Source organism: Rhinolophus sinicus, linkage group LG05 (assembly GCF_036562045.2).
Source record: "Rhinolophus sinicus isolate RSC01 linkage group LG05, ASM3656204v1, whole genome shotgun sequence".
Taxonomy (NCBI): domain Eukaryota; kingdom Metazoa; phylum Chordata; class Mammalia; order Chiroptera; family Rhinolophidae; genus Rhinolophus; species Rhinolophus sinicus.
Window position 1 is genome coordinate 25,419,156 of NC_133755.1, and position 26,101 is coordinate 25,445,256.

At 37.6% G+C, this 26,101-nt stretch overlaps 2 protein-coding genes and 1 pseudogene across 5 annotated transcripts in view; 2 read left to right on the forward strand and 1 right to left on the reverse strand.

The window, feature by feature from the left end:
* Positions 1-2,487: 2,487 nt before the first annotated feature.
* Positions 2,488-2,960, reverse strand: LOC141571817 (large ribosomal subunit protein uL23 pseudogene; annotated as a pseudogene).
* A 5,362-nt stretch (positions 2,961-8,322) lies between these two features.
* The window catches only part of LOC109452892 (regulator of microtubule dynamics protein 2), a 68,602-nt gene continuing 50,823 nt past the window's right edge, over positions 8,323-26,101 (forward strand). Inside the window, exons 1-2 of one of the 4 annotated variants that reach the window (XM_019742177.2) lie at positions 8,323-8,460; positions 17,383-17,851. In XM_019742177.2, coding sequence (XP_019597736.2) covers positions 17,400-17,851 — 452 coding nt within the window. In that variant the 5' untranslated portion in view covers positions 8,323-8,460; positions 17,383-17,399. Of the gene's footprint in view, positions 8,461-13,016; positions 13,312-13,413; positions 14,967-17,382; positions 17,852-26,101 lie in introns of those variants that run through there. The other 3 variants (XM_019742207.2, XM_074331902.1, XM_074331901.1) reach the window with 3 other exon arrangements.
* Positions 23,260-25,096, forward strand: LOC141571750 (uncharacterized). Its single transcript, XM_074333897.1, has 2 exons — positions 23,260-23,276; positions 23,887-25,096. Exons 1-2 carry the CDS (start codon positions 23,260-23,262, stop codon positions 24,929-24,931), a joined length of 1,062 nt encoding a protein of 353 aa, XP_074189998.1. The 3' UTR covers positions 24,932-25,096.

Below are 26,101 nucleotides of genomic sequence, written 5' to 3' on the forward strand. Positions count from 1 at the left end.
AAGCCCAGTTTGTCTCAGACAGTTCTGTTACACCACCCAGGTAAGAAAGCTGGCAAGAGATGGAGTAGGGAGGAAGGGGAAGCAGAAGTGCTGAGAGCCAGAGACCAGGGAAAGCTTATGGTTCTGCCACAAAAGAAACAAAATGCTAGATCTTGAAACTAAAGGCCATGGAAATGACCACAGAGGCCAGCAGCTGAAGCCATAGCATGAACCCAAAGCATGAACCCAAAGACGGGTGGAGGTAGGGGTTGGGGGGCAGGAGGGAGTGGTCAAACAAACTCACTGTCAAGGGAAGAGAATGGAAATAGAGCATGGCTACCTGGCAGGATACAGGAGCTGCCTCAAGAGTTTAGCTCACCCTCAGGGCAAGTAGAGAGGGCGAACAGAGTGGGGAAGAGTCCCAGATTTAAAATCTGAAAGTAACTGAGTGACCTTGAATAGACAATTTTGATTTCCATTGCATTGCTAGCCAGGATTAAGAGTTCCACCACTAATCTAAATTCAGTCACAGATTGATAAAGAACGTGACATCTTTGCATGTTTGAATCCTACGACTGAAAGACTTACCTGCTATACTAGCAATCTTTTGTAGTATTGTAGGATGTTGTAATGGATCTCTCCAAAATATGTTTACTCCCTAAAAGTTGAAAGGCCGTTGTCAGCATGCCTTATAGCAAATCTAATCCAGAAGCCTAATAGGGTAATTTAGCTTTGATGATATCAAGGGTTTTTGTCTTTTGTTTTTTTTTAGTATTAAATCATAGAATGGATCCATATTCCTAATATGTAATACTCCAGTCAGAGTTTTACATACTTAATATATGAACCTGTTTTAAACAGAAATCAATAGAATCAGTATGTTGACTTATTTCTATTATAATGTTTCTTAAATAGGTACAAAATAAAATAGGTATAAAATCCTTATGTTTGATGTCCTTTTATATTTATAAAGGAAAAAACATAAATATAAACAATACCCATATAATTCAAGGTAGTAATATTGATTTAATAATAATTGATGTTGTTTTGCTGAAATTAAATTGTTGCTTACAGGGTGACTTCAGTGCAGGTTCTTTCCTGTTCAGCATGTTTATCCTACCATATGCCCTGGGACCACTCAAACTTTCTGCTCTGTTTCTTTATTTTGCTAATGCACAAAAAGATACATTAAATTTTGAGGGTCATTGTAGCCCATATGGATTGAGAGACCCACAGGTTCAAGAAGTCCAAAGCCCAGAGTAGCTAGCTTTTCATCATTAAATTGGGGGAAGGACTCCATTGTCACTCAAGGTTTATCCTATTGACATATAAGGAAAATCATGCTGTGTCTCATTCCATCACCAAACCTACAGCATTCTGCCACAGCCCGCCACAGACCTCTCAACAGGAAGTGAATAAAAATGTGTGCTGAGTGCAACTTAGATTTGAAACCAAGTTTATATAATTTAGTAAAAGAAAAAAGTTGATGTTTATACCAGTGTATACTTATTAACTCAGTGGTTTCAATCTAGTATGAATACATTAACCTATTACATCTCTTGGACATTTACAGCTTAACCCTTTTATTTATAAGTATAGACTGAAAAGTCTTGTGTAAAGGTATTTCAGTCGTCAGTAATTTTTTTTCTGGAGGTTGGGGAAGGTGGGGGAGGAGTGGGTTGAGGAGGAGAAAATCGAACTGTGACTCAGAATGGCCCTACAAGTAGATCTGACATTGTTCTTGTGGCATATCTGCATCCAGAAGAGTCTGTTTCAAATCTCTCTCATGGGAGATGCAGCTGGTGTAGTCAGATGCTGGGAGCTTATTCTTAAAAATCTTTAGAGGCTGAGAGGAACTCCTGAGACCTGGAATCGGCCCCACCCTCTAGGCCTTGCTGGCAATTCACCAAGTCTACAACTTTGGTCCATCCCAACTCTGCCCATTGATCTCCTTCCACCAAAGTACTGCTGGAATCCTCTCCTCCATGTACTACATAAACTCTGTTCTTTACCATAAGAATCTGAGGCCTATTCTTGGCCCATCTGACAAACTTTTGGAGCCAGCATAGATCAACCCCATTTTCTGACCTATATTACTTAGGCCCCCGTTAATGATGTTTCTGACAACATAATGTGTTTCTGGAACACATTCTCCTTTTCAGTTCAAGCATTACTCCTTAAAGTACAAAAGCGTGGTAACAGAAGACTAGCTCAGGTTCATGAGCGGCATCCCATTCCCTGAAGTCAGTTATCAGCTAGACTTACTCTCAGGAGATAGGAGTTATCTGGGCCTGAACTATTCTGAACTCATAGCACCATGACAGATCAAATAAGAGACTTACCTATTGTCCTGGATATTCAGATATTGTAAACGTACATGTGGACAGAGTGTACTACTTTTTGTGACCCCTCCGCCTCCACCTAGATGTTCATTCGTTTTTTATTGTTGTTTTTTTCTTTTTTATAGTGAAAAAATTTTGTATTTAGAATTAGCCAGCTGGACTCAGTTTAGATGATCCCCATTTTGTTGGCAACATCCAAAGCATCGTAGTCAGGAGCCAGTGGAACATATGCCTTCTTCTCTCCATCAGGCCTGATCAGGGTGCTGTCCTTGGCCACATCAATGTCATAGAGCGTCTTCCCAGCCTGTTTGATCTGCTGCTTGTTGGCCTTGACACTCACAATGGACACAGGTGTATGTTGTCTTCTATCTCCTTCTGGCTGACTCGGTAGTTAGGGGAACTTGCTGATGGCACAGTGGTCAAGCTTGTTTCTCCTGGGGGTGCTCTTCTGAGGGTACTTGGGCTGCCTTTGGAACCGCGGTGTCTTGGGCCTTCGGAAGGTGGGTGGCGTGCGGATCTTCCTTTGCTGTGGCTGAGGACGCCTTTCAGGACTGCTTTCCTTACCTTCAAAGCCTGTGCTTTGGCTTCGGCTTTGGGAGGGGCAGGGGTTTCCTTCTTCACTTTCAGTGCCATCTTCATGAAAAAGCTAGATTTTCATTCTTTATCTTTTCCCCTTCCTACCACAACTCTTAACAATTTATTCTCCAGTGATTTAATTGATGATCTCAGAAAATCAGTCTAATAAGTGTCTAAAACCACAGTGTTCAGGATAAACAAAAAGTACTAAGGGGCATTTTCCCTTTGAGTTGCAATCTTGAGAATGTTTCTTCAGTGACTCACGTAATGAATGCGGGCCTTCCTTATCTTTGCTGATTATTGCATAGTCCAAATACTGCCGAATTTTATCAATCTTATATTTCTGAGATACACTTCAAGAGGCTGTTATCTTTTTGTGAGAATAGTTGTTTGAAATTGAGCAATACTTTGAAAAATAAATTTCCAGTTGCTCAAGTGCTTTGAACCTGCAAAGTTAAAATTTCTTTGTCAGCTATTCCAAACTTCCACCTGAAAATACAAATGCTTACTCTGTCTGGGTATAAGTGCAACAGATTTTCCCCCAAGCTGTGCTAATAAAGATCCCAGGCACACCTACACGGCCTCTGGCTTTATTTGCAGAACCCTAGAAATACGCCATTAGGTGTCATCTCAAAGTATTTGAAAATCTAAGTGACTTCCTTGAGTCCCTTCTAACTCTATGTTTATGAACTTACAATATGCTACAGAATTGTATAGCAAAGGTATGAATAAACTGTGTTTTCCAGAAAAGCACTGGACTGGAAGTAATCTGAAAGGAACTTGACACCAATGCTTGATGAAGACAATGAACATGCTTTATCATTTTTGAAGACATTTCGCAAAAAACTTGGCATCTCTATAGGCAACTAGCATTTTGTTAGTCACTTATTAATTAAGGGTAGCATTTTTATGCATTAACGTTTTTAAGTTTTCTTCTACTGAGTAAAATAAAACACAAGAGGGAAACTTAAAATGAACTTTTAATTTTGTGTATTAAAAACTACTTAGCACTATCTTACCTTGAGATTTGGAAAGGCAGCAATGGAAGAATTAGGAGAGATCATCAGGAGCAAAGATGTGTCATTAGGAACCAAGGCTAAGATCATCCACACCCTCGTATTCCCAATTACTATGCATGAATGTGAAACTTAAACAGTGAAGAAGGCTGATAGAAAAAAAGAAACTTTTGATGTATTTGAAATACAGTGTTGAAGAAGAGCTCTATGGACCCCCCCCCCCCGGACCACCAGAAAGATGAACAAATGCGTGCTAGAACAAATGAAGCCTGAAACATCACTGAAGGCAAAAATGACAAAACTCCTGCTGTCCTACTTCGGGCACATCATGAGAAGTCAGGGTTCTTTGGAAAAGACAATAAAGCTGGGAAAAATAGAAGGCAGCAGACAAAGAGGAAGACCAACTATGAGATGGAGTGACTGCAGAAAAGAAGCCACAGGCATGAGTCCACAGGAGCTGAGCCGGGCGTTGTGGACGTCACTCATTCACAGGATTGCCAGGAGTCAGACCCCACTCAGCGACATGTAATGCACACATCTTACCTTTCTGTGCACTCATCGTCTGAGCCTAAGCTTTCTATCACTGATCAGCCCACATGCTGCAGAAATGGACACTAGCAACTAGGCTGGATTAGGAAAGGCGAGGAGGGGCTGTCAATTGCAGGTGAAGAGTTCTAAGCTTTCATTTACTATGTGACCTGGATAAGTCACACTCCTCCCTGAGAGGCTGTTTCCTTATCTGCAAAATGGAAATGAAAATATGCGCTCTGCCCATTTCAGAGGCTGGGGTGACAATGGAACACAAACACAGGAAAGTCCTTTGATCGCTACAAAGTGCCCCCTGCAAGCCATGTTCTACGTGTCTGACAAAGGAGGCAGAAAGCGTTCTCACACCTCTTGCATCAAATCTTAGGTTGTGCCCACTGAATATACACAACTTGAGAATTAACTTGTGAGAGAAAAGGAATTTGGCAAGCAGAGAATGACTGTGACAAATCATTTATCTGGATGACAACAATAGATCTGTTGGGCAACTACTACAGAGCAGGTGCTGCTCACAGGAAAGTTGCCTCATTTCAAGCTGTGAAGGCTTTCTAGAACATGTAAGCTCTGAAAGCTGCCAAACAAGACCCAGAGAAGAGAGTGCCCCTGTCAGAAGATATTGGAGAAGCAGGGACAGTTTCTTCTCATGCTGAGAGAAAGGGAACTGTGTTTTAATGTCTCTCTCTCTATCTATCTATCTATCTCAATCTCTCTCTCTTTGGCAGGAGAATTGCAAGGAGAATCCCTAATGAAATATCCAATTTCCAGAAACAGAATATCATTTAGTTTCTTTCAACATGGTCTTTGAACACCTTTTTGGGTAAAAGACCAAAAATAAACAAAGACCAGATTCAACAGTGGTTCCTCTAGAATAAAGCTTCTTGATCTCATTTTTACTTTAGAATTCAGCAGTAGATCGTCACCTACACTACTACATGCATTGTTTTTCAAAGGGTGTTTCATGCATCAATTCAGGATAATATTTTGAAATGCAAATTCCTGTGCCCCATCTCAGAACTAAAAATCTGACAGTTGGGTGATCTGAGAATCTACATAATCAGCAAGCAACTCAGTCGATTTCTATGTATGTATATATGTATCTCAATCTTGCCATTTGCCAACTTAACTACAAATGCTACCAAGAAGATTTAGTGGGCCTTGCAAAGCAGAAACCAGTGACTAAAACATTTTAGAATATACATATATTTATAATAGAAAGAATTCCAAACACTGGATAGTAAAGTTCTGATAAGAGAAGTAGTTTGATAAACAGGGCTGGCTTCAGGCAAAATTTAGATCTCCAACAGGAAGTCAAAGGTTTCCATTTAATTTTGGAAACTTCATTTCTCCTTTCTCAGCTTCCCTACAATTCCATGTTCCATGACCCATGGGCCTTTCTTCCCTGTAAGCTACCTTCCCTGGCATTAGCTAAATAAAAAATATATACATATTAAAAAGCAATTACATAGGCTGATCACATGTGGGCAAACTTGCCAAACCTTCTGGTTGAAAATTGAACAATTGAGATACCTAGATATTTTAATGTATTCATGAATCTACTCATTCATTCAAGATATATATACTACTGAAGGTCAAGTACTGAGGGTAGAAAACTAAGGCACGACCCATGTTTTTAAGAAAAATCATGCAAAATGTAGAAATTAAGAACTTATAGCATATTCTTTCAATGCTGCCCAACAAGCCTCCCCAAGCATTATTTAATTCTCTGGAAAAATGTACTTGTCTTTGTGTTATTTCCATTAACTAAGGGCTGGAATTCTATGAAGTTACATGTTAACTTACAGATCTACCAGCAACTAGTGGGTAGAGGCCTGCGGCGCTGCTAAACATCCTACGACCATAACACCCTGACAATGACAGAGAAGTCTCCCTAGGACAAACAATTATCTAGTCCAAAAAGTCAGTAGCACTGAGGTTGAGAAACTGTTCTAAAGAGATCAAAAGCCACTTTTTGGAGGAAATTGGGAGATCTTTTTCCCCCTTGGTGAGAGCTATTTCAGTGCAATTTTAGTGGTTTCTGCAGTAGACTAATAAAGGGAGGGAAGTCAGGAAAAGAAAAATTTTAAAAGAGAGAAAAATTTTAAAGGTTTTGGTAGTGGGAAATGTGCAAAAAGGTAGTAACATGAGAGGGGGGCAGGGCTGTAGGAAGGAAAATTGGTGGTACCAAAGTATTTTAAAGTATTTGAATCAACTGAAATTTTCATTTTCATTTAGATGTTTGAAAATTTTGAAGCCGCAATCAAGCCACAGTAGCAATACATTATTTTGATCAAAGATCTTTATAGATTCCACATCTTAAAAATACGAGAAAATAATGATGCCTAATTATGGTCGTATCTCCATGATTGCAAACATTTACCAAAGGAAAATGATACAAGTGCCTTTTGTATAAAATTGAATCTCACAATTAAATACTTTATGAAAATCTTGGAAGCTATTGTCACTCTGCAAATAAAGTCTTATTACATTTCTGTATGTAAATATCTAAATTATTCAAGTAGTTTGTAAATAGTCTTTCATTTATTAAATACAGACACGCCTTGAGTTGTGCTTTCTGTACCATGAGTGACTGGCCAGACATTATGTCCAGAAGAAAAATTCCTCTCAGCACCCTTCTGTTTGAGAAATGAGAGGTTTTTATTACTAAGAGAGAGAGCAAAAGTCATTATTGTCAGAATTGCCTTTTTTTTTTTTTTTAAGGAACATTGGAAGAGTTGTTTTGCCTTACGTGAGAAAGTCAGAGTCTTATGGCTGAATGGCTTGTTCTTTTCTTGCTAGCAACCTGACAGTGTGTGGCTGGTGGTAGGAATTTTCTTGTATTAGTTGGTAAGCAGACTCCATAGCTGGAGGGTGGCGTCTCTCTTTTCATTGGATAGTTATTAGTTGCTGCAACTGGCAGGGACAAGTCCACTTTTTATGTTTTTCAAGCGGAAGCAGCCAAGGCCATAGCAACAGATAGATGAATTCCTGACCTCAGCATTTCTGAGTTAGAATCCATCTGACAACCATACGGTATGTGGTCAAATGGATTATGAAGGATTTGATGGGATTAGTTAAGAAAGAAACCACAATTTATAGCATGATTTTCATAATAAGATAGGTTCCCAGTTCTAAACCATCAAACAACAATTATTTTGGATCACAATACAAATGGTTTGGTCACCTGACTTATGAGGCAAGTTTTCTCCTAAAATCATTACAGTGGTGAATTTCAATGTTTATCTTTTTTTAGATTCACTTCTCTGAATAAGAGTCCAAATATGTGTCTTAATTATAAACATAGGAATACAATTTTTATAAAATGGAACAAGTTTTAACAATCGTCGATTAATTACTGTGTCTCTATTGCAGCAGGAGAGTGTGTTATCTCTACAGACTGATTTGCATACCAGGAAAGAGGCTTTCTCCATCTATTAAATAATTTCTTGAAAGAATTATGCTCCTAAAGGGAAAAATAATGTCTTTAAATAGTCTGAGGACAGTGGGTCTGGAAAACAGTTAACCCAAATTTTTCCCAGCAGACCCTCGCCCAGAATTAACTTACCACCCAAGTCCAAAATGAAATCTTTTGTCTGACTTACATACAATTAAAACTATTCATTTAAACTAATTATGTTAACTAATTTGTGCATACATGTATCGTAAAAACATTTTGTCTAACTGATGAACACTCAAGTTTATTTTCACTCTGCCATAAACAATGAAACTGACTTTGCCTCGGGAAGTTGACATATACGATCAAGGATGTCCCTGAGCATTTTCTCTCAAGAGGAAGAAAGAATACAGAAGGGAGGAGCCGAATTATTCTTTGCTCTGAATCTCTTGAGTTCCACTGTAGAGTGTATCTAAGGTTGCACTTTGAACAGGCTGATTATAGAAAATCAGTGTGAGAATGTGACTTACAAAAGTTCCTGCAATTTCTGAAAACACTTCATTCCTATCTTGACGTGTCACGGAAAAGCTGCTGATAATCACTGAGCAAGGTTAGTATGAACTGGGCAAGGAATATACTCGTATGCCTTTCTGAAAATGACTGTTTCTTCGCTCACGGAAAACTTAATTATTTCAACAAAACAGAAAATTTCTAATAAGAATTCTATATTTTAATGAGGTAGTTATGTTTTTAATAAATTGATTCAACATTGAATTGCTAAGTAGTACTATATAAATTTTGTTGATAGCTCTTCTTTCATGAGTATCTTTCTAAAATACTGTTTCTGATTCATTCAGTACAGGCATACTGGATCAACTATTTTCTTGTATTTAAGTGATTGATTTATTACACTAACCACTTAGTCTTATGGAAATATTTCATAAACTTTTCCTCATGTCTTTTTCAAAGAAAGCATTGTTGCCTTGGAAGGCCCAATTTAGTCATAGTTATTTTTCAGAAATTTGGGGGGTAATTTTCTTGTGTTCTAGGGAAAATTAAAAATAAAACAAATAACTGTTTATATTAGACACAGTATTAATTTCACTCTTTTTTCCAAACTGTGTTCTTAGCCTAACCTGAAAATGAGAGACCCACAACAATTTTGTACTCTGTGGCTTAGAGATCACGGTAAAACCCTACAGGAAAGCCTTCCCAGAGGTAAATGCTCTCGTCTGGGGATTCAGTCCCTCCTGTAAGAGGAGCAGTGAAAGCTGAACCCCAAGTCACTGAAGTGGGAGATGCAGACAGAACAATAGCATGTGACAAGTGCTACAATGTGCTTATGAAAGATGTTTGTGAAGAGTTCCCTTCAAATGTGCTATCACAGGCAGGAAAGCGGGGCTCACGGAATGGTTATGAAGGAAGGCTAGGTTTGACTTGCCTCTAAAGCTAACTGTGTGGCCTGCAACAAGTTTCTTCACCTCTTTTTTTTTTTTTTTTTTTTTAACCTCAGTGGACTGTTAGGAAGATGGAATAAGATCATTCATGTAAAGAATGAAGCAGGACGGGTGTTGGGGAGCTGGGTGAAAAAGGTGAAGGGATTAAGAAGTACAAATTGGTAGTTACAAAACAGTCATAGGAATGTAAAATAAAGCACAGAGAATATAGTCAACAATATGGTAATAACTATGTATAGTGCCAGGTGGGTACTAGACTAGTCAGGGGGATCGCTTCTTAAATTATATAAATGTCTAACCACTACGTTGTACATCTGAAATTAATATAATATTGAATATCAACTATAATTGAAAAATAAAAATCAAAAAATAAATTTAAAAAAATGAATGAAGCAGTAACTGAATAGAAGACTCAATACAGTTTTTGCTGTGGCTGTTTTTGCTCTCCATCCAGTTCACAGGAGAACTTGGAGCTTCAGTTATGCCCGGCTGGCTCCTTTCTCCACCACTGCCCTTCGTACAGGCAGACTTGTATCTTTCCTTGCTCTTTCTTGCTCTCTTAAAGTTAATGTGTTCTTAATTTTAAAATAATTTCTTCAGTTATTTAGCAGTAAAATACTTTCTTAAACCCATCTAAAAAAGAAGGTATACTTTGCTGTTTTGTGGTAGGTTTTCTGGATGACATGGTGTTGCTAATTATATTTACAGGTCAGCTCTGAATTTGTCAATGAAGAAATCCAGGCTATAAATTAGAAAATTTGAAGAACAAAAATATAATATAATGTAATGTAATGTAATGTAAATGTTAATATCTGACTATCACCAATTCCTGAGTTTTCAAGTAAAACCCAGATCAAATTTCTAGAACACAAACAAGACTATATCTTCTCAAGGAGATGGAGGCAAAACTCTTGATTGCCTTCTAACCAAACAGTTTGATTTCCTTTAATGGTCTATTGACTAATTTGACAGGTGATAAAAGGATTTGGAAATAAATGCACAAGAAGTATAAGAATAGTTAACTATAGAGTATTTTGATAACGGTCAGAGGGCTAAAACTATCTTTGTCATTTAAAGGCTTCCTAGGAATAAAACCACTCAGATAAAACCCAAGAAATAAAACAAACAAAAACACAAAAACTCTTGATACACATTTCTCATATTACTCTTATATGAAGGACTACAAATTTCTTAATGCCTTTCTCTTGAGTGTACATATTTTTTTCAGAGAAATGTTTTCAAATATTTATCTAATATAGAGTATGTGTACTGTGCCAAGCATTGGGGATATAAAGATAAATGCGTCCTTGCCTTGATAACATTCACCATCTCAGGGCCACCAGTCAGTGACCAATCAACAATATAATAATACAGTGTACACGAAAGAGAAGTGCTGAAGGACAGCAGGGAGAGGTTTTATATTTGTTTAAACTCCTTAGCCTTCCACAGAAGTTTTGATCAGGCATGAAGGATACTACCTTTAGGGAGGAGGAGAATGTGTAAAGTAGCTTCTCAAGCGAAGCAGGCTAGACTGGCTGAATTGGTTTTTGACAGGTGGCAAAGAGCCGGGTATTCCAGGCACAGAGAGCAGCCTGAAAAGGACACAGAGACTAGAAAAAGGGTGGTTTATGGAAAGATGATAAGGTAGTTTGGCTATAGCTGAGGTATGGCACGGTACCTGGTGAAATGGTAAGGGAAAAGCTGGAAAAGTCGGTGGGGACAAATTGTGAAGGGTCTGTATGCCACTGGTACCGTACCAGATGATTGTAAATGATATGCTAGTTGTGATGAATTAGTGTCTTAGCTTGGGCTGCTATAACAAATTACCAGAGACTGGGTGGCTTAAATAACAAACATTTATTTCTCACAATTCTAGATGCTGGAACTCTGAGATCATAGTGACATTATGGTTAGGTTCTGGTGAGGACCCTCTTCTGGGTTGCAGACAGCTGGCTTACTAAATCCTCACGTGGTAGAAAGAGAGTGAGCTCCGCTCTCTTACTCTTCTTGTAAGGGCATTACAGTAATCCCACTCATGAGGGCTTTGACCTCATGACCTAATTATTTCCTACAGGCACCACCTCCACATACCATCACATTGAGGATTAGGGCTTAAATATGAATTTTGGGGGAACATCAACATGGGGACAGATACTTTTGAAATTCCTAGTTTTTTTCTTCTTCAGAAGTTCCTTTAAGACTCTACACTCCTATTACGGGTCAGAGGAGTCATTTCTTCTTTTTCATGTCATCCCTACAACAGTACCTGGCAAAAGTAGCTCCCCTCTTTGCTATTTAGTTTTAACCTTAACAAAACATTAATGGCTACCACTACATGAGTTTGTACTTCCCAGATAATTTTTACTGATCAAGGAACAGAAACAAAGGGCAGGCACAGAACAGGCATTGCATAGGAATACAGCAAGAGTCCAGCTATTTAACCCTACTTCCTGAACTTGAAGAACAAGTCAGTACCAGGTGCCATCTCCCTCTTGGAGCAGAGTAGGTAAGACCTGTTTTTAGCCCACACCCTATATTTTAACTGAAGACGTCTTCTGTGCTGTGTGCTGGGCATGCAGCAGTGAATAACTCAGTGGGCTCCTTCTGGAAAAGCTTAAATCTCAAGATACTTTAAGCTTATTTTCAGTATTGTTGAGGAGACAGTAAAGTTTCTTTAGTCATAAGATCTTGTTAAACTTTGCATAATAGGTTTACACTGTATAGTATTCTGGCTAAATAAAGCAAGTGTTAACATTATATTGTAATATCTTTGCACACCATAATAAAATGGGAGTGAAAGTTCTTAGAAAAGGCAGTGCTTCAGTAGTTTCAAATCTTAGGTTAGTCTGATGTCTTCCAAAATGTAACTTAGTTTTAATAAAACGACTATGGCTAGGCTTTTTCTTGAATGCAGCTTGCTTAAAGCTCAAAAACCATCTTATAGCATTAAAGATCCTATAGAATCTCCATCAGTCAAGAGTATTATATGAACTGTAAAATTAGCCATAATTTTTTAAATAGTTTTGGTAGGCTGTACCCGTTTTTAATTCATTCAGTACATTGGTGGGGAATTTAGCAATCAGATTACCGAGTTTCCACGAAAGTAAGACCTAGCCAGACAATCAGCTCTAATGTATCTTTCGGAGGAAAAATTCTTATTTTCGGGGAAACACGGTAAGTCTGCAAGCCTAAATTTAAAACTCAAAGTGAGGGCACTACGGATGGGAATGAGAGCACAGTTTATTTGGCAGAATTTCATTTTCATTATAGAAACCACAAGAAGTGAAATTGGGTAAAATCTCCTATGTTAAGGATCTGAGAAAACGATGGTTTTCTTCTACAGACTACTTACTAAAATGGTGCGGGGACGAAAATTTGTGGGCGGTGCTCATTAAAAGGGCACACCAGTTCAAGTTAGGAAAACGAGGCTGTGGACATGATCACTAATTAGTTCAAGACACTGTCACGCAGAGGGGATGGTTCAAGGTTGTGCCTAGAAAATGGCACAAAAGAAGGCCAATAATAGGGGAGGAGAGGTGGCTTGGGGCGCGGGAAAGGACCGGGGTGAGGCAGTGGAGAAACGCGCTGGGAGGTGGAAACTTGTGCCAAGGCTCTTGCGGCGCGGGACGCCGGTGGCCCCGAGCCAGGGCGCTGGGGAGGAGGGACGGGCTTCTACGGAAGGCGGCATCCGGGCAACAATGTCCGGTGAGGGTCGAGCGGCCCCGCGGAGCACCGTTTTCTTTTACAAAAGGTGCGCTGGCCGTCCGTCCCAGGTGAGCTAGCACGCGAAGAGGCGGCACCTGCGGGGCGAGGGGCCGCGGACTCCTCCTCCCGCGCTTCCGCTATCTGGGTCAGAACTCGGCGGCCACGGCGCCGCACCTCGGGACCCGCGGACTGCGGAACTACTGTCTGCTCGCCGCTTCCCTCCCACCCTCCCCGCCCGCCGGTTCCCGGCCCTCGGTCCCCAGTCTACGACGGCAGACAAGCCCGAGCGGCGAGCACAGGTGCGTGCAGAGGGAAGTGGGCGGCTCGGCTGGCCCGGAACGGACGCGGCCGGGGCCGTGCGGAGGGTCGAGGCTGCCCTTCCGGTGGCGGTCACTGCACTTCCGGGGCGCGTAGCCCTCGGGCTGCCGTATCCTCATGCCCGCTGGCATTGGGGTTCATTCTTCCCGCGGCTGAGTGGGGTTGCAAGCGGCTTCCCGGGGCGCAGCCGTCGCCGAACCGGTGGCTCAGAAGCCACAGCCCCTCCCATTGTGGGGTGCGTGGGAAGTGGGCGGTGTGCTGCCTCGATCCGGCAGGTCTCTGCAAACCTCGATGAGTTTCTGCCAAAGACTCGCTGCGGCTCTCTGGGTCTTTCCTTTCAGCCTCCCGCAGACGTTTTCCTTTGTTTTGTTTTGCTCAAAACAAACTCGGATTCTCTACCTATTTTACACAAAAGGAACACCCGATTTTCAGTGCGACAAACAGTTGCAAATAAGCCGAACTTCAGAGAGCTCCAAATTAAAAAGAAATTATAAAATTGGAAAAATGAAACCTGATGAAATATGAGAATTAGAATTCGCTTAGAAGTATCAGGTTATCCAGGTTGCTGTAGGGAATCTGATCACTAATTCAAGGTCTCGGAGCGATTCCTTTGGGAAACTTAAACCTCACCTTGTCTGTAACCCATAATGTTCCTGTATTCCTCTTGAAAAACTTTTCCATCCCGAATTATGTATTTTATGTATTTTCCCCAAGAATCTGCTTATGAATTAAGTGAATATGCTAGATTTTGCTGAAAGCATTATAATTAACTTAGTAAAGCATAATTTTTATCTAAAAGTTAATTTAAACTAGAAAACGAAAATTGTTTTAAAATTTTTCATGAGTTTCTACAGAGAAATTTTAATGGAGAAATTAGAGTCAACATTTTGACAATTTATTTCAGAATTCTTGATTCTCTGAATAATCTTTATTACACATTAATTTTGGATACCAATTTATATTAAAATAATGTCGATTATTTCCCATTATTATTACTGGCATCTTACAAATTGAAATTTGTAACAGGAATAACACTTAACATCTAATTAGTCAATAGATTTTTTTTAATTACTGTGTTTTTATACTACAGTGCAAGTATTTACTACTAATTTGATAATTAAATTTATAAAAGTTAAATAAATGATGTAATATAGCCTTTGAAGTCATCCTGCAGGCAAGCAAGTGTTCTAATTTATTCATTTTCTACATTAGTATTTTTAATGAGTGGCATTTTTCAAATTATTTGCTTAGAAGCACATTCATTTTATACTGATGTAAAACTCAAACATAGCTTGAGCTATTAGTCTCTAATTGTGGCTATTTAAAACCACTACCTACTCCAATGATTCTAGTTATTTCCCCAGAACTTTCATAGTTCTGAAGTTGTATTTCAGCTCTGAACATCTCTGCCCAGCCAGCATTCTCCTCCACGTCCTTGTTACTTTCTGAATCTTCATCATGCAGCAGCGCAGCCAGGAGTTATCAAGGGTGACAGTTCTCACTTCCTGGTTGGATGACCCCTGGGTAAATGGCTTGACAACTGTGTGCCTCAGTTTGCTTATCTGTGAAATAAAGATCATAACAGGACCTACCTCAAAGAGATGATTTGGAATAATTCCTAAAGAGATCATCATAGGTAGATTTTGACTTCCATTTACTTACTAAAGTGAGAAAGATTCGAACTAGACTGTTTTTAATGTAATGTTCAAGGAAGGCCCAGTAGGAATGAGCCAAGAAAGCAATCAGAATAGGAATATTGCTTTTAATAGATCTCTACATCAGCATATGAACATCCTGCATTAATCTTTTTACTGACAGAAAACCAAAATGATCAAGCTTAATGAATAATTATTAGATGTTATGCAAATATAAGTCATGGGGATATAATGGCTTTGATATCTATTACTTTTTCACAATAGTCTTTCAAAATAATTTAGTTTTGTGATTTTTTTTTTTGTGGAAATAAAATTGAACAGCTAATAATAATTACCTACAACTTCAGCTGAAGTTACAAATTGATCTGAGTCTACTGCTGGCAAGTATTCTGGATGGGATGGGAGTGGATAGATAGTAGACTTACAGTTCACAATTTTACCAGTTACATGAAAATACTTTTTACTAAAAAAAAAAAAAAAATTAATTCTAGGCAAACTGTATCCTGAGGTCAGGCAGGCCAGATTAAGCACAAGGGCTTGCTACTGAGACCCTTAGCTTCAGAAGAAGGCATTTTTAATTCTCTTGGATATAATATTCACCAACACCTGAGGCTATTTCTGGAAGATTATTATTTTAAAATCATTAGTCCTTCTCTTTTACACTTAGACCTGTAATGTAATAGAGCATCCAAATAGCTCGTTCTCTGCATACCTCACTCATCTTCCCTGTAATGCCACACATATTCTAGGTGTTTCAGTTTCTCTGAGCTCTGATCTCTGTTCACCTCAGTGAGACCACCAGGCTCTATTTGGCTTTCCCCTCCTTTGTGCCCTCCTCCAGAAGTTGCCTCCAATTGTAAACCTGGGGAGATTAAAGAATTTACCTCATTTGTTTCCTTTTTCTCAAGGATCACAGGTAGCAGTGCTGTAATAATCTCCTTGAGAAAGTGTCAGGAAAAACAAACCAAAACATTTATAAATTTGATTGCCTGTAATGAACAGTTTGCCTTTATTTGTAACATTTCTCCCAAGTTGCTAACAAAATTTAATACAGGTGTTCGTTCACCTTTTTACAGAACACGGGAAATTGATGGGAAAACAGTTTGGGGAACTTCAAAGTCTATTAAAAAAAATCTTACTATATTTTACTCTGATTACAAAATTTTATCACAGTTCTAATATAATTATTGCCACTGTAAAGTCTCAGAAGGAAAGGGGGCTTCTGTTATTATTTTTCTTTAATGGTCTCCTGACTTGAAGAACAGAGATAAGCAATAAAATTAGTGAAGATGGGATATACTGTGTTTCCCCAAAAATAAGACCTAGCCAGACCATCAGCTCTAATGCATCTTTTGGAGCAAAAATTAATATAAAACCTTGTCTTATTTTAATATAAGACCCGGTCTTACATAATATATAATATAATATAATATCAAATACTGGGTCTTATATAATATAATAATAATATAATATAATATAACATAATATAATACAATAGTATAATATAAGACCGGGTCTTATATTAATTTTTGCTCTAAAAGATGCATTAGAGATGATGGTCTGGCTAGGTCTTATTTTCGAGGAAACATGGTACTAAAGAAAGATTATGATGCATTTACTCAAAGTAGCTGAGTTTATATGGAGTTAGGTGGGCCAGAGCTTGGGCCCTGAATGCAAAAAGACGAAAGTTCAGAAGGAGAAAGGAGTCAAAGAAATGACTTCGTTGTTACTTTTTTAAAAAGTGAAAATTTGAAAGAAAAGGAAAGCATTAAGTCCTCAGACAGAAATAGAAATGTGAGGAGCAGAGTAATTCTGGGTCAAAGGAAGAAAGGAGATGTTAGCATTTCTGCTTTCCATGTTGAAAAAACCAGAGATGGGGTGAGTTACAAACTTGCCAAAATTCTCTAATATGTTTGGTATCTCAAAGCCATGGGCTTTTAAAATGTTTATTACTCTAAATTTAAGTATAAATGTGAACTAGATGCTAAGGAAGAGCTTTTTGGCCTTCCTTAAAGATGAGACCCAGAAATCAGCACACTAGTTAATTTTATAGAAATAAAAGGTTCAGAAACAGTTAAGCATAATTTGAATTCTTAAATCGTTTTTTCAAAAATTTATAATGATGCTTTTACTTCTCTGTTTATCACACCCTTTAAAAAGATATGGTAAAGAATAAATTTCCGGTCAGTCATGTAAAATACAAATTCTGAATTAAAGCAGTTGATACTTTACACTGGACTTCAGTAATATCCCTTAAAGTATATATTTCCACTGGGCCACGTACATTGTAAAGGTAATATATTTTAGTTTATGATTTATCAAGTATTTTTTGTATTATTTTGTCTTGGGCAAAGACAGAAACACTCTGCATTTACGTTTGTGTTTTTTAATTTTTAGAAACAAAAGCCCAAGAAATGCCTCATTCCACAAACAAAGAACTGATACTTGGCATTATGGTGGGAACTACTGGCATCAGCTTGCTTCTGTTGTGGTACCGCAAGATTTGTAAACCGAGGACAGGAATGAATTTACCTAAATTTCTTTCTCTGGGTAATACATTTGATCCAGTGACTTTGCAAGATGAAATGCATGATGACCAAGGAGCAGCAGCGATCTTTCACGGAAGGCAACTTCAGATACTGGAGAAGTTAAATGAATTACTGTCAAATGTGGAAGAACTGAAATCGGAAATCAGAGTTCTTAAAGAAGCCATTCCAAAACTGGAGGAATATATACATGGTGAACTTGGAGGGAAGACCACTGCTCATAAGATAAGTCCTCAGCACAGAGCTAGAAAAAGAAGGCTTGCCACAGTTCAAAGTTCAGGAACAAGTAATAGTTCAGAGGAAGCGGAAAGTGAAGGAGGGTAAGTTTCTTTAAGATATTTCCCATGTTGAATTGATTATTTATTATGTTTTGCTATTATTTAGGTACTTTCATTATGCATTCCTGGTCATATATTTTGCTACTAACAAGACAGAAAAAGTGATTATTTTGGTTTACAATACATTAAAACCGTATTCAATAGAAGTCAGCATTAAAGCTAGTATAGACTGCATTGACAAAAACAATGTAAGTGACTTACTAGTATTGGATGATATCATGTGCATATTGAATAAGACAATAATTGTTTGCCAAACTTTGTAACCTATTTTTATACATATTTTTATACAGTATTAAATACAGCCTATTTTATACTGCATGACTCCTTGTATAAGAACTATCCAATAAATGCAGTCCAATAGAATCTTCTGTGATGATGGAAATGGCCTGAATTTGTGTTGCCCAATATGGTAGCCCATTGAAGTATAGCTAGTACAACTGAGGGACTGATTTTTAAATTTTATTTAATTGTAATTAATTTAAATAGCCATATGGGACTAGTGGCTCCAGGATTGGGCAGTGCAGACCTAAAAGGATTTGAGAATGTACAAGTGATTCCGTTTCATCCTCACATGGGGTAATACGTTGAATTCTAAAATCAAGAACATAAATAGTATTATTTTAGGGGAAAAACAAATGATTTGTGAATAAAGAAATTGTGCTTGACTAGTGTTTTTGAGAAGTAAAATAGGCAAGTAAATAAAGAAGCACTAGTGAATATGACATAGCCTGAAATCCTTTAGGGCAAGGAACTCTTGTTTTCATCCTTGTATTTCTCACATCTAATGTTGCTGGAACACATCTGTGCTTGTTGACCTAAAATATGTACGTTTTTGTTTGTTTCTGTTGTTTTTAAAACTACTTCCAGTTTGTTATTGGATCAGTTCAAATCCTTCTGTTTCTTTATCTTTACTAGACTGCATTTGGTAACTGCTATTTAGTGAATTAATTAATCTTCTTTCTTTCAAAGGAACTAATAATGGATAAGGCAATTCTAGAGATAGTATATATTAAATTATTTGGTGATCCCAAGCAATGCTTTTCCTAGCTTTCAAGTCACATATAGATAACCATGCTGAGTAGCAAACTACAAATAGCGAACCTATGTGGATAAATTTAATAACGTAATGAACGAAAATATAACAGTTAACCTGGTGCTAATTTAATGATGAACATTATTGTTATTTTGTATAATTAGTTACATCTGGTAAGCCATTTGTACAAATAACTATAATTAATGTAATAGATTGAATAATTTACATTCACTACACTCAGATCAGCTAAAGGTATAACTATACTATAATCGAATTCAGAGTAGTTCACTGTCTCTGTTTTGGGAAAACTTGAATTTGTCAGTCCAAATGAACTCAGTCAATTCTAGTTTAGAGCTGGTCCTTTTGAGTTAAAGACTCAGTCGCATTCAGGGTTCTCCCCTCTTCCCTCCCCAGGTGTATACTAGGTTCCTGAAGGGCCTTGTCCATCTAGGCGCCAAGAGAAGGGTCAGTCAGTCCTGATAGCATTTGTTGTCCTTACTGGACCCCAGCTCGGGCAGGAAACTTCCAGAATGTACCTTAAAAGGTCCTTTTAACCTTCACTATGAGGACTTCTTCATTACCCAGATGTTTTAGAACAGAACTACTCAGAGAGTGGTCTGTGGATCAGGAGCATAAACATCCCATCTGGTCTGGGAGCTTAATGGAAACGCACATTCGCAAGACTCACCCCACAACTCGTAAATCCAAATCTCTGGAAATGCTGCCCAAGAATCTGAATTTTAACATGCTCTCCTAGTGACACTGATGTACTCTAAAATTTGAGAAGCTTTGTTCTGGAAGATTTTCTAAACTTCTGCCGAAATAGCATGATGAAATTGTTTTAATTAGTGGTAGTTATAGTTACAAGTAAGCAAGATGTTCATGGGGCATAGCGAGCTATGTCATGCTGGGGTTTGGGGCTTGGTTGGAATGGATTGGCTAAGGTGAAAAAGGAGGAGGTGTAGGTGATCATAACACATAATGAAGGTGCCTGGCATCGTGGAGTTGATAGAATGAAGAGTCGGGAATGGATTGAAGGAAAAGCATGTTTTAGATGCGTGCCATGATGAGGGTTTACTAGCTTTGGGGGGCTAAGTCTCATTATGGTTTTCTTAAAAATAAGTAGTGAGGGAGCAATTTTAGGACTGGAGATTTAGATAAGTAGTCTATCCAGAAAAATATTAAACATCTTCTATATATTACACAGACTAGTATATGATTTCTGTTCCTTATATCTAGGCATCTTCTTCCCCACCCCCCAAACACATACCCAGACCCTTTAAAAAATTAGTTATCATAGATTTACTTCAATGGGGGGGAGGGTGGAGTGATCTGTCCTCATTTATTACCTCCAATGGGCAGAAATGTTTGTTACCATTGAGATCTAGTTATAACGTCATCATTTCCTTTGGGTTAGCTCAGTGGGCAAGTGCTTTATTTAGAGGCCCTATTTGGGACTGCTGAACAACAAGCTAACCACATTATAGAAACTTTATATGTCTTACATAATCTGTTGTTTCAATATGCAAAAGATGTTCTTTTGGAAAATGTAGTCATTGGTCTCATTGTGACTTAGGAACAATAGAGGACCATTTCATAAGACAGGGGGAAAAAGTAGTAGATTGCTGTAGTGAGAGCCAGCCCTCCTTGGGCTTCTTACTCTCCTACACATCTTCCTAGGTGTCCCAAAAAAGAGGCCCTGAGCACTCTTTTTTGTTTCCTTGATTTTTTTGGAGAAGTTTTAGGTTCACAGCAAAATTGAGGGAAAGGTACAGAGGTTTCCATATAATCCCTCACCCGTGCATAGCCTCCCCATTATCAACATCTGGCCCCGGAGTGGTGCATTTGTTACATTTGATGAGCCTACAATTCACACCTCATCATCACCCAAAGTCCATAGTTTACATTAGGATTTGCTCTCGGCATTGTACATTCAATGAGTTTAGATATAAATCCATTATGGTATCATACAGAGTATTTTCACTGCCCTAAAAATTCTCTGTGCTCTGGCTATTCATCCCTCTCTCTCCCCCAACCCTTGGCAACCACTGATGTTTTCACTGTTTCCATAGTTTCTCCTTTTCCAAAACGTCATATAGTTGGAATCATATAGTATATAGCCTTTTCAGATGGGCTTCTTTTGCTTCAGAATATGCATTTAAGTTTCCTTCATGTCTTTTCATGGCTTAACAGCTCATTTCTTTTTAGTGCTGAATAATATTCCATTGTCTGGATGTACCACAGTTTATTTATCCATTCACCTACTGAAAGACATCTTGGTTGCTCCCAAGTTTGGGCAACTATGAAGACAGATGCTATAAACATCCATGTGCAGATTTTTGAGTGGACATAAGTTTTCATCTCATTTGGGTAAATACCAAGGAGCATGATTGCTGGATTGTATGGTAAGAGTATATTTTATAAGAAACCTCTAAACTGTCTTCCAAAGTGGCTGTACCGTTTTGTATTCCCACCAATAATGAGTGAGACTTCCTGTTGCTCCACATCCTCACCAGCATTTCAGTGTTGTCAGTGTTCTGGATTTTGACCATTCTAATAGGTATGTAGTGGTATCTCATTGTTGTTTTAATTTGCATTTCTCTAATGACATATGCTGTGGGGCATCTTTTCATTTGCTTGACATCTATATATATTCTTTGGTGAGGTGTCTGTTAAGGTCTTTGGCCTATTTTTAAATTGGGTTGTTTGTTTTCTTATTGTTGAATTTTAAGAGTTCTTTATATATTTTGGATAATAGTCCTTTTTTAGATGTGTATTTTGCAAATGTGTTCTCCCAACCTGTGGCTTCTCATTCTCTTAATGTTGTCTTTCGCACAGCAGAAGCTTGTCAATTATTTCTTTCATGAATCGTACCTTTGGTGTTGCATCTAAAAAGTCATTGCCATGCCCAATTTTATCTATATTTTCTCCACTGTTGTCTTCTAGGAGTTTTATGCTTTTGCATTTCATATTTAAGTCTGTGATCCATTTTGAGTCAATTTTTATGAAGGTGGAAAGTCTGAGTAACCACCTTTTATCCTGCCCATTTCTGAGTTGTGGGGAGAAACCATGAGAAATTAGGTAATAGTTTTCTCCAGGAGGAACAGCAAGTTTAGCAGATATGCTTACGGCTTGCTTTAAAAGTGGTGGGTTTCTTAAACTCAGTGTTCCTTTCTTTGTAACACAACTCACTGCCATGCAAGAGTCTCTGGGCCCTCTGCATTGCCCTTGTGGGACCTCGGGTCAAGGAGAACCAATACAAATACGCTGGTGGTCACATTGCTTGATTTGCTGTGAGTAATAAAGTTCTCTGTGTCTGACCCAAGAATGGTATCTTCAGCATCTATGAAACAGTAACAGATTAATTTATCACCTTGTATGTAGGGTGAAATCAAATTATAAACTGGCAATTATATGGTGAGAATTAGAGAGCTTTAGGCCTCTGGAAAGGAATTTCTTCAAAGGTTTCTCAAAGAAGGTTGTTAGGAAGGGAACAAAAACAGGAGGTGGTAGTAGGGTATTCAGGATATTGAACAGTAAAAACAAATAGACTTGGGAGGGTGTTTTATGTTGTAAGTGGCTATACACGTAACACCTATTATGTGAACAGTGCAAGTTGGTTTGGAAAAGGAGAGGATAATATACATATATATATATATATATATATATATATATATATATATATATATATATTTCTAATAACGCTGTTAACCTTGCTTTTAAGTGAGTTTAAGTTGTTTCAAGGGTTATAAACATATCTCCATAGGCTGTGCATGTGGCCCATACAATCAGATGTTACACTATACTGCTAAGGTAGGTGAAGCTTGTTTCATTTGTGGGGCTGTAACATTTGCTATTTAGGTCTTTATACCTTCTCAGCATATCTTCGGACCAAAGTTTGTAACAGTCACTTTTCCATATTACTGGAAGTCGTAAAAACCTGGGGTAAAGCGCGTTTAAGTGAGAGTTCATAGGCCAGGGCTATGTAGGACAGCTAGTGAGAGAAACAGTTCTAAGTAAAGAATTGTGCAGATGTCATATATGTTATTGCCATCATCCAGCTGTTTTCTCATCCCTGGATTTGTTGGCTGACTCCTTGAACATATGAACTTACAATATACACTCCAGGCACGTAAATTGGAGCTTTTCAGAAAGGTGCGTCACAGGACTGTTTTATGCTGAACTGATGTCATTAGATTCTAGAGTCTGCTGTCATCACATTCTGTATTATTGCAATGTTCATTCCACATGCAACTTAAGAGTTCAATCTTGTGATCTCTTCCACCTACACAGGGCATTTTTTGACTTAAGGATTATGGCTTAGAAAGGGAGAGATTTATTTTGGATTAAATTCAATATGGGAAAATGCTTAAGGTAAGCCTTTCAAAAGGAAAAACACTTCTCCATAAGTTTAATGTGCTAAAGAACATTGATATCTTCATAAACCAAGCTTTAATGCGTCGTTTAGTTTCCCACAATAACTGAATATCTGGAATAGCTGGATATTTATCTGAAATATTCTCCAGAGAGGTTCTGCTTCATCCATGGTTAATATTTTTCAGTACGTTAGTCAACAGTATATAAATTTATTCTACTTAACTGCTTTAAATAAAAGTAGTTTAATAGTCTCAAATAGATATCATGGCTTATTATTTTTAAAACAGAAAGGTCTACCTTTTCCTTCAGGGGATCCGTTAGTTCTGGTGCCCTCTCATATGTTTCTTTCTTTCTGTCTGCTCCCCTGGGTCTTTCAAATTATCTTTCCAAGGTTTAATAGGCTGGGCAGGTAATTAGAAACAATCTTTTAGACTTAGGCATTCTTTTGGGTACCTCTATGTGACCATCCACTTCAGTTGCCATAATTTTCTTATTCCCTGTTGTTTCCATATTGATTGTTAAGGTGGATGCAGTTCTTCAGGAGGCTTGGCAGGTTTCCACCTCTGATCCCTAATTTTTTCCCTCATTTGACACTTTCTCACTCTAGCTGCTGTAAAGAGGACCAGAACTTCCAACCAAATTGTCCTGCAGATAAAGTGACTTCAGACCCTCTGCTGCACCATGGAACCTCTTCTGTTATTCAACCAAGCACATCTCTTGGTCTTAAAACAAATGGTCCTACAATGCGTAAAGTCAGTTTCCGTAGAGATGGTTTACCTGGAGGAAGTAAACATTTATCTTCTCAATCAAGTACATCTACTTGCTCATTTTCCTCTGAAAAAAGATTTCCTTTATTGGTTAAATTTCAGAAAAGCAGTGCTTCCTTTCACCGTCAACAAAGTAGAGCTAACTTTGAGTCTCAAGAAAAAATAAGCTTCAGTGATTTAAAATCTTCCTCTGGCCGTTTTAGCTTTAGATTCCAAAGACCTTCTTCTGCCCCTAAACTAAGTATAATTTCCTGTTATGAAAGTTGTACTTTTTTAACTCTTCAATCAAGTAATGAGAACATACTTAATCCAAAAGAAACTGCAATAGTTTTTAAAAAGTCACGTATTACCGATACTGAAAAACATGGAAGCTCTTCTTCTGTCTATAACAAGCATTTTATGGATTTTCAAACAAGAGCTAATTCCTCAGCCCGTGGGAACTCTGTTGATAGAAGCACCTATCAACAACGTACATCAACCTACTTTTCTCTTCCATCTCTTACTTCCTATTCTTATCAACAAAATGGAATTGCCACTGATAGTCAAGAAAGAAGCCAATTAAGCTACGATTCCCTTCATTCTGCTTCTCAAAGTCTCAGTACAGATCATCCTGCAGCTACGACTCAGCTGCATCCCTCTCAAAGTGTATCTTCTCCTAGTCTCCATAATGTTGGATTTTCTTTGTTTTACAAAAATACCAGGAACGTTACCCCATTTCAAAATGAAGTTACCTCAGATTACTTGGAGGATGAAAATATTGCCAACTCATCTCAAGATGAAGACGAATCTTCACCTATTGAAATCCCTAAAATAAGGTCACCTCAGATTTTACGACTCTTAGAAGGGCAGCTCAAATCAGACGTTTTCCTACCAGGCACACGGTAGTCTGTAGAAATCACTGCTGGGTTCTCATAGCAGTCTTCTCTCTTACTAAGCTTCACCACATTCTCTAAAATGTATTTCTATGTTGCAGTCTAAACTTAACTTTCATTGCTATATTTTTTGAAAGGTAGTTTATTAACATTATTAGCATATGGAAGTCAAAGATTATTCATGTATTTCAGGCTTTTAACAGATTTGGGACAGACTGACTAGTCCCAAATTTCTGAGTGACTATTGTAACACATCTATGGTCTGAAAATAACATTAAGCTTTGTTATATAGGTCTTCTACATGTATTACACTCTTTGAAAGTTTAACATCTTATTTCATCCTAGTCTAATCATTAGAGATAGTACCTATGTAGTCTATATTGCTATATTTATCAATTCTCAAATTTTCATTTATGTAAGCTTTGCTAGCTGTATTTCTCGTGCCAGATATCCCACTGACAGATGATATTTTTATTAATACAAAGATCAAATCATAAGTAAAACCATGTTTTCATGGAAATATGTAGAATATATTGAGACCAGCTATTTTAACTAAATACTTTTAATACACATTTATGTATGCATATGTCTGAGAATTCAGAGAACTCTGAAATCAGAGATTTGGAAAAATGTATATATTAAGGTTATTTTTATATTTAAAAGTGAATTTTTTCACATTTTTTCCAAAATTTTTATTTTAAAAAGTGTCTCCAAAAATTTTATTTTTAAGAGCGAATATGTTTCAGATTTTTTCCATTATATTAAACAAAGTTTATAAATGTATTTATCAGAATAACTAATAAGTGAAATATGTATATAGGCATATTCCACTCATTATTAACTCATCATTATTCCACTCATCATATTCCACTCATCATTATTAATATATATATATATAAACTTAAAAATAGTTAAGTTAGAATTTAAGTAATCTTTTTAGAGGAAAGGAATTTGCATTATTCTTGATTATTTGTCATAATAAGATGCCCCCTAAATCTGTATCATTGAACTAAGACGTTATTTTTGTTTTTCTCTTCCTTTTAGCATATATCTTAATTTTTTTTCTATGTTAGTTGTTGTGAAGTACACATAATATTTACCATCTTAACCATTTTTAAGTTCTGTAGCATTAAAGTACGTTCATATTGTTGTACAATTGCCATCCATTTCCAGAAATCTTCAT